This window comes from Biomphalaria glabrata, chromosome 3 (assembly GCF_947242115.1).
Source record: "Biomphalaria glabrata chromosome 3, xgBioGlab47.1, whole genome shotgun sequence".
Taxonomy (NCBI): domain Eukaryota; kingdom Metazoa; phylum Mollusca; class Gastropoda; family Planorbidae; genus Biomphalaria; species Biomphalaria glabrata.
In genome coordinates this window covers 44,709,015-44,718,249 of record NC_074713.1, presented here as the reverse complement: position 1 = coordinate 44,718,249, position 9,235 = coordinate 44,709,015, and the positions used below count along the sequence as shown (strand labels likewise).

Below are 9,235 nucleotides of genomic sequence, written 5' to 3'. Positions count from 1 at the left end.
ATTTTTTTCTAGAGTTGGTTACCCTAATGCTTTTAGATCCTTATAGGCCTAGCTGTTGATTTAGACTTAATAGATCTCAATAATAAGTATTAAGACTATACAAGGGTGTACTTGATGTTCCTGCAGTTAAAAAAATATTGTTTGCCGCAAATGAATTGATTAAAACCACTAAATATTGACCTAACTCACTAATTAGATTCCCACTAGAAACAAAAATTAAACACCTCCACGTGACTCACAACAAAATTCGGAACAACCTCATTCATAATACTGCATAGAAGCTTATGGCAAAATTTTTTTAACATTTTATAATACTGCTACTTTCAATTGCAAATATTTACTCCCATAACTTCTACCAGCATCTTACTTTACCCTCTTCAAATGCAGACTTGTCTAAACAGTTGTTAACAGTTGTTAACTGCATCATTGTCTTTGATAATCAAAGTTATTGATATCACATGACCAGAAAACAGGGAGTGCGTTTCAACCCTGACCACATGTTGAAAAGTTTTACAAATTTTAATTAAAAAATTAACTAAACTACGATTTTAACTAAACTTTTTTTTCTAGTTAAACAATGGCCTTAACTAATTTTTTTAGCTAAACTAAAAGTTTCTAACTTTTTAGTTAACTTTTGCCCATCACTAGCTAAGGGCGATCAAATCTCTTTTGTGGACCACTGGTGGGAGAGAGGGCTATCTTGGAGAAGGTTCCCGTGCTGCCTTTAGGAGCTAAGCAAGCACAACTCAGCTCAAGTCGTCTTTCGAATTCGAGCTCCCCCTAGATAGTTAGCCAAGCGGTTTCTTCTTCTCAGCCATATATAATACATTTCAGTGTTAAGACACTAACTCTAACCCATGCTATACGTGTAGTTTTGAGGACATTCGTTGAAACTTAAATGTAACTTATTCCATAAAATAATGCACTACTTACATACACAAAACACAAAAAAAATAAAAAAAAAGAGAAAAAAAATAGAGAGCATTTTATTTCTTAAACCGCATGTATATAGATTAAAATAAGTTTCATTTCATGTTTCAACCTAACTTCAAAGTGACTCAGACAAACAAATCTAATCTTGTAGCAGAAACTAGAATCAAGGGAGGAAATCACAATTAATACCCGCGGTTCTCACAAGCTGAGGAGCAGTCCAGTTGGTTCTGGAAGATGTTGCTCTGGCCACCGTAGCTGTTGCTGCACCTCGTGTAGACACTGACCTTGCCGCAGGTCTTAGTGCCTCTGTCGTATGTGTAGGCAAACACAGTGTCGTACTCGCCTGGGCTGCCGCGGCAGGATGGGTCAATGTAGCCACAGACATCTGCAGGTGGAAAAGATGGTGGAAATTGTGGTGGAAATGATGAAAAGGGTGGAGGAAATGATGGTGGAAATGGTGATACAAATAATGGTGGAAATGATGATACAAATGATGGTGGAAATGATGATACAAATGATGGTGGAAATGATGGTGGAAATGATGATACAAATGATGGTGGAAATGATGATACAAATGATGATGGAAATGATGATACAAATGATGGTGGAAATGATGGTGGAAATGATGATACAAATGATGGTGGAAATGATGGTGTATAATGAAATACGTAATTAGTTTAGAATAGGGTAAGTTTAGTGATTCTCTAGAATATGGTAAGTTTAGTGATTCTCTAGAATACGGTAAGTTTAGTGATTCTCTTGAATAGGGTAAGTTTAGTGATTCTCTAGAATAGGGTAAGGTTAGTGATTCTCTAGAATAGGGTAAGTTTAGTGATTCTCTAGAATAGGGTAAGGTTAGTGATTCTCTGTAGAATAGGGTAAGTTTAGTGATTCTCTAGATTAGGGTAAGTTTAGTGATTCTCTAGAGTAGGGTAAGTTTAGTGATTCTCTAGAATAGGGTAAGTTTAGTGATTCTCTAGAATAGGGTAAGTTTAGTGATTCTCTAGAATAGGGTAAGTTTAGTGATTCTCTAGAATAGGGTAAGGTTAGTGATTCTCTAGAATAGGGTAAGTTTAGTGATTCTCTAGAATAGGGTAAGTTTAGTGATTCTCTAGAATAGGGTAAGTTTAGTGATTCTCTAGAATAGGGTAAGTTTAGTGATTCTCTAGAATAGGGTAAGTTTAGTGATTCTCTAGAATAGGGTAAGTTTAGTGATTCTCTAGAATAGGGTAAGTTTAGTGATTCTTTAGAATAGGGTAAGTTTAGTGATTCTCTAGAATAGGGTAAGGTTAGTGATTCTCTAGAATAGGGTAAGTTTAGTGATTCTCTAGAATAGGGTAAGGTTAGTGATTCTCTAGAATAGGGTAAGGTTAGTGATTCTCTAGAATAGGGTAAGGTTAGTGATTCTCTAGAATAGGGTAAGGTTAGTGATTCTCTAGAATAGGGTAAGTTTAGTGATTCTCTAGAATAGGGTAAGGTTAGTGATTCTCTAGAATAGGAAAACAGTGCAGAGACTTTACGCTGATATGACCTATATACAGACAGACTCCATCCCGTAATCAAGAATAAACCAATGATTTGGTTCCACACGTTCAGATGGGTTGATGGTTGAGTGATGAAGTGCTTGGTATCCGAACAGAAAGGCCCCATGTTCAAATCTTGGTGAAGATTGTGATTCTGAATTTCAATATTTTTAGGACGACTCCGCGACCACCCAACTCTAATGGGTTCCTGGCATTAGTTGGGGAATGTAAAGCAGTTGGTCGTTATGCTGGCCACATGACACCCTCGTTAGCCGTCGGCCAGAGAAACAAGTGATTTTTACATCCTTTGCCCTATAGATCGCAAGATGGTAGTTTTACTCAGTTCTGTCGCTGGTTATTTCGAGTTACTATTTTGATGTTTTGCAGATAGTTCAAGAATTCCATAACATTTCATTGAAGGTTTTAACTACTTGTTCAGTCTTTACAAGGATTCACCATACATGACAACAAACATTACCGAAGACATCTCAGCAAACATTACAGAAGACATCTCAGCAATCATTACAGAAGACATCTCAGCAAACATTACAGAAAACATCTCAGCAAACATTACAGAAGACATCTCAGCAAAACATTACAGAAGACATCCCAGCAAAACATTACAGAAGACATCTCAGAAGACATTACAGAAGACATCTCAGCAAACATTACAGAAGACATCTCAGCAAACATTACAGAAGACATCTCAGCAAACATTACAGAAAACATCTCATCAAACATTACAGAAAACATCTCATCAAACATTACAGAAAACATCTCATCAAATATTACAGAAAACATCTCATCAAACATTACAGAAAACATCTCAGCTAACATTACAGAAGACATCTCAGCAAACATTACAGAAGACATCTCAGCAAACATTTCAGAAGACATCTCAGCAAACATTACAGAAAACATCTCATCAAACATTACAGAAAACATCTCATCAAACATTACAGAAAACATCTCAGCAAACATTACAGAAAACATCTCATCAAACATTACAGAAAACATCTCATCAAACATTACAGAAAACATCTCATCAAACATTACAGAAAACATCTCAGCTAACATTACAAAAGACATCTCAGCAAACATTACAGAAGACATCTCAGCAAACATTACAGAAGATATCTCAGCAAACATTACAGAAGACATCTCAACAATACGCAGCTATTTTCCTTACCCTTATGTTTTAAGCTTTACTTTCTTATTGAGATTCCCAGAACTTCTTATGAAATTTCAGTTTCAAATAGTCGAAAGAAAGCCAATTGACAGGATGTCTGAAGTCACAATCGCATATCAGTAGACTATTGCCCAACACCAGCATATATCATATACATATAGTTCCAATTTTTTTAAAAATATTTCTCTAGTTTGAAGCCTTTTGATACTTTAGCTCCTCGTGACGCTGATAGACTGGAAATACTTAAATAGGAACTTCTTTGGTAAACCGCTTATTTGAATTCAATAACTTACTTTTTAAAATTATATTTTACCGCACATTTTAACTATCATAATAGTTATTTAATAAAATTATTAAGATAATAGATTAGTATTTCAAAGAGTAGCTCATAAGTAATATAATTGGCAGAAGGTTGCAAAAAATAAACTTAAAAACCAGCCACATGAAAAATCAAGAAAAACTTACTCTGCCCACTTGATCCTTGGTACCTGAAGCAAATAAATGATAATTGAACTAGAGTCTAGGAATTTTATTGTAAATTATGTGTCTCTGTCTTACAGGAAACTATATACGAATCGCTATTAAACAAGGTTACAAAGTGGACACAAAAACTTTAAATCGGCCCCGATGTGGTCCACTCAGGCAGGTAGAAAGTCAGGATTCAATATTTTCAGAAAGACTATGAACTACAAACTATCAACAACTACAACCCTATCAACAACTACAACCCTATCAACAACTACAACCCTATCAACAACTACAACCCTATCTGCGTCGATACAAAAAGAAGAGACGTGCCCATGTTGATAGTGTTGCCGAAACTGTTGTATTGTTAGTTCAACTAATGACTTGATACCACAGGATACGGAGATTTATTAATGCTATTATCAGTGATGCCCAGAATACGGCCCGCGGGCCAGATCCGCGACTTGGTTCCATCCGGCCCGCCGAAACGTCGGCACAAAGAGTAAATTATCCCCCTCTTTTCCCCCAAAAAAAAATAAAATGTTGTGAAATGTATTTTACCTATAACGTTAGGGCCCTCTGATGGATTGGCACCATGACCTTTAACATTTATACATCTATGAAATGGGAAAGTTGAAGTGGAATTTAGAATCTAATTATTTTTTTATGAAACGATAATAAGCCAACATATTTGATTTGTATAGAAAGTGTAGCCGTTGTATTTTTTTAAACAAATAAACGGCATTATAAAACATATAAAATATTATATCGTTCTAAGTTTGTGCGCGAATAAAAAGATGTTTAAACTACGCCTAGAAATCTGGAAATCTAGAAACCTGGAGGATCGATGGGAATATTTACCAAAAAGAGACAAGAAAAAAGGTATCGTTCATATATCCTATTAATTAATGTAAGCACAATAAGTAGTAACTACTAGATCAACTGGTTTCTATTAAAATTGTTTTAGGTCAATTTTCTTTCGTTTTTGTACTTTTTCAGTCTTGTGGCCCGCGACACGAGTGTCGGAAATTAATTTGGCCCACAGGTTGAATTAGGTTGGGCATCACTGCTATTATTATTACATTGTTAATATTCATATGTATTCAATGAACAGATAGTTATGAATAGATAGTACAACGTGAACCTAATCTCACAGATGTTATTTAATGATTATCTAATTGATTTAATTGTTTTGTAATGGGTCAATCTCTCATTCAAGGTCTCAAGGAAGAAAAGTTTTCCTTTGGTCAGAGTCAACGCTAGTATACATTGTATTGTCGAATTGCAAGTGTATAATATGCAATGCTGCTTATTAATTGTTCTTTTAAAATATATTTGGCTTGTAAGCATACTAATAAATTATATTTTAAAATTATCTTTAAAATTTAAGTAGCTTGTTTGACTTGTTAAACTTTTAAAAAAAAATTTAAAATGTTTGCAGAAATGTGTAAAAATAGGCCGATGGCTAGCCACGTGTTGCTTTTTTTTTTGTTGTTGTTTTTTTTACTATTAATAGGGAATAGTTGTAAATATGGTAAATTTTTATGAAAACTGCTTACATAATAAAAATTAAACTTTTTACTTTTAGAAAAGAAAAAATGTAGCCGTTGTATCAGAACTTTGAAAGATCTAAAATATCATGATTTTTTTTATTTTCGATATCTTTTTCAGTTTTTTGAGATCTAAACGGGACGGATGTACGGACGGACGACAGACGACACAAGAATAATAGCAGCTATTCCCCTATCGGGGACCGCTAATAAAATGCCACTAGATTAATGATATTTACAACAATGAATTTGTATATTGTTGTATGAAATGATAAGTAAATATTAAGAAGAGTGCCATCCCTTTACATTTTAATTAACTTATATTGAGACATGAAAATTAAGAATATGAGTGCTACACTCTGAAGGCTTTTTATTAAGTATATTAAATAGTATCCAATTCTTAAATTTCCCCATGATCTTATGCAATGCTATTCAGCCTCAATCTTGGATATATTTGGAAACCGGTGCCGGTCTATTAACTTGTGGAGGTTTCTCTACCAGTGGGAAAAGCGGTCATAATAATTAAGTTTTTCGGACCCTTCAGCCTGCATACAATGGCGCAGTACACATGATTTATACACAACGTGATAATGACTGTACCGGAACATTTTTTGCGTTGATTAGCCCAACTTGTGGTACATAAAAACAGTTACAATAGGATTCAAGCTTGTCGGCTGGTAAACGCACCAACAAAAACATTTATGTTTCCTTGAACCTTTGGGTTACCATAGGAAATAAAGACAGTTTCCTTTTGAAAGAACCCAATGTCAAGGACTTCGTTCGTGTACGTACCTGTGTCTACAACAGAGGACAATGGTCAACCTAATGATCGTCAAGAATAAGTTCTGAACAATGTTAACCTTAATTGTTGTGAAAACATGGAACTTAGTTTTTGTCTGATCTGCTTTTGGCAATGTCATCTCTTCTACTTAATAAAAAAAAACTTAAAATAACAAGTGGTCTAATGAACTTCTTAAATTAGTCAATGGGATGTGTGGCATAGTGGGAAAGACTGCATAGCTAGGCTACTTATAAGGGGGGGGGCGTACTTCCTGAACGCCCAAAGGCAGCGCGGAAACCTTCCCTCGAATATTTCCTACCCCATTGGTCCGCAAAAGTGATTGGATCATTTAATAATCTATTTATATGTATACACTTACCCAGATCCAGCGCCAGCCTGTCCATGACCACCTTGACCACGACCACCACGTCCACCATTACCGCCGTGCCCGTGATCACCATGGCCGTGACCACCCTGGTTCCGGCCACCATGGCCGTAGCCACCCTGTCATGGAATATAAAATTTGTATCATTTAATTTAAATAATAAGCAAACATGAAGCCCCAGAATGTTTCCAAGAAAAAGTATCCACTGTATAACGAGCTATCACCTTATATACATGGTGGTACGTCCGCTATGACTAGGCTATAATTGCCGCAATGGGTCGTCTCTTTACCTCCTCAGTGAGGGTTAATGGTCGAGCAAGATCCCAATTATGACCCTTTGACCAACGGGAAGGATTTTACCCAGGTGCGAGAGATGGCTCTTCACCTATCCTCTGTCCGCAGGTTCCCCATCAACTAGAATCTAAGCAGGATCTTTTTGGTCACATTTTAGGCCAAAGCCAACCCACCCGGGAAGGACAAGACCTAAAAAGAAAAGACATGTCCTCCTTTTATCTTATATATTACAGACGTTATCTAAAAAAAAAAAAGATAATTACGTCCTACGCATTTCTTGTGTCAATCTAGTCATGCAGGTTAATCAATGACTTAAACTCTGCTAAGTTGTTGGTTTTCCTCATTCACGAAACCCATTCCGTTCTTGAATAACACTAGGGAAGAAGGAGCACTAGTACACATTTTTTTCTAGCGTATGGAATAAGAAATGTGCTTGGACATCTGGCTAATTAATTAATTTGGACAGGATATTGTAGATAAATAATTAGATTGTATTCTTACCGGTTGCTGCAGAGAAGGTGCCACTGAAAAACAAATTTAAAATATTAGTTATATTTTATTTTTATTTTCTTATTTTAAAATGTATACTATCTAGATCTAGTTAAATTAAAGCTGGGGAAATGTAAGGGCCTCAAGTTTTGTTTCAGTGACAATATAAAGCTTTTAAAAAAATGAAAGGATTCTAAAGGCTTAAGGAGCCTCTAAAGAGAACTAACTTGTCTCCGCCGTCTAAAGAGCTCACTTGACGAAGCCCTCTAAAGAACTAGCTTGACTAAGCCTTCTAAAGATATCAATTGACTAAGTCTTGTAAAAGGCTAACGTGACTAAGCCCTCAATAAATCCAACTTGACTAAGCCCTTTAATTTTTGTTTGATACCACACTGTTCATACTTTTAATCAGACAATCCTTGCAAACAAAACCCAGGGAGGAGTTCATGTCCAGGAAACCCTCCCGTTTATGCATTTTTATTTATTTCTTTCTGAATATAATTGGAGATATATAAAGAGTTAATAGAGAAATCACTTACCCAAGACCAACAAAACTGTAAACGCAATAAAAACTTTCATTTTTATCTGAAACTAGAAAAAACAACAACCTGCGAATTTATTGATGATAAATTGTTTTCTGTTCTGAATTATAGACTAAGGCATTGTGGGTCTGTATAAGTGAAACTAGATATAAAAATACTTTAACAAAAAAAAAAAAACTGCAGCTTCAATGTTATTGTTTGTTGTTTTCAACATTCTCTCTGTTTTAAGAGAGAACATTTTGACGTTCCAGACAGCCAACATAATATCCTTAATTAGAAGTTTATGATGCAGTCCCTTTTACGCCTTTTGGGGCCGACTCTGAGTTTACCTGACAATACAAACTTTCATTGCAATTTTGTTCTAAACTATTTTTTAGGCTTAAAAATTTTCTAAAATTCAAGATTTTGACTTTGTGTTGATGATACTTATCAGCCGTTTCCGTTATTCTAGAAATAGTGGATTCAGTTTGAAATGTATCTTGCGATTAAAATGTAAAAAAAAATACAGAAATTAGAACTAAAGGCCTTCAACTCGACAACTAAAACTTCTCTACCACTCGGTCAACACGCTTCATCCATACATAACATCATCACATTATATTCTAGACATAATATCTAGGCTATGTTGACAAAAAAAAAGGATTTTTTTAATACATAGCGTAGGGCTAAGACTTACCACTTGAAAAAAGTTCCAAGTTACAAAAAAAAAATACTTGTGTTATTCTTTCCGAGCTCGGCGGTTCTCAGCTTTTATACTGGAATTTTTCTCAAATGAGATTCTGACATTTTGAACCATTAAAATGCGTAGAAATATAGAAAGGCGGGGTGTTAGTGCGCAGTGGCGTAGCTAGGAATTAACCATCATTCTGGGGCCCGGGGGGTTTGACCTCTTTGGGGGCCCATACATTTTGCGTAATATTTAATTTAAACAAAAAATTCGAACACTCATTTGGGGGCCCCCTTCAAGTGGGGGCCCGGAGGAGATTTTCATCCTCCACTTTACCGCTTCCTAGATACGCCACTGTTAGTGCGTAGTACGGAGATAGGTAGATGACACGTCAGACAAAGAATAATGGGGGACGTT

The 9,235-nt window shown here is 35.6% G+C and overlaps 1 protein-coding gene across 2 annotated transcripts; it reads right to left on the bottom strand.

Moving 5' to 3' along the window:
• Positions 1-970: 970 nt before the first annotated feature.
• On the bottom strand, positions 971-8,959 carry LOC106075990 (uncharacterized). 2 transcript variants are annotated; one of them, XM_013236884.2, is made up of 6 exons: positions 8,828-8,959; positions 8,149-8,200; positions 7,622-7,644; positions 6,821-6,945; positions 4,111-4,133; positions 971-1,318 (listed from the first exon to the last, which is right to left on the bottom strand). In XM_013236884.2, the coding sequence occupies exons 2-6, from the start codon at positions 8,186-8,188 to the stop codon at positions 1,116-1,118; spliced, it is 414 nt and encodes a 137-aa protein (XP_013092338.2). In that variant the 5' UTR covers positions 8,189-8,200; positions 8,828-8,959; the 3' UTR covers positions 971-1,115. The 2 variants fall into 2 exon arrangements, with proteins under 2 accessions (XP_013092338.2, XP_013092337.2); XM_013236883.2 differs by lacking the exon at positions 8,828-8,959 and adding an exon at positions 8,706-8,753.
• Between the last annotated feature and the right edge of the window lie 276 nt (positions 8,960-9,235).

Bases quoted from the DNA above. Each gene is read 5' to 3' on its own strand.
- LOC106075990 (XM_013236883.2), bottom strand. From the start codon at position 8,726: ATGAAGCGTGTTGACCGAGTG. The intron at 7,645-8,148 runs GTAAGTGATTTC...TTTGTTTTTCAG, and splicing joins TACAGTTTTGTTGGTCTTGG to TGGCACCTTCTCTGCAGCAA. The intron at 4,134-6,820 runs GTAAGTGTATAC...TATTTGCTTCAG, and splicing joins CAGGCTGGCGCTGGATCTGG to GTACCAAGGATCAAGTGGGC.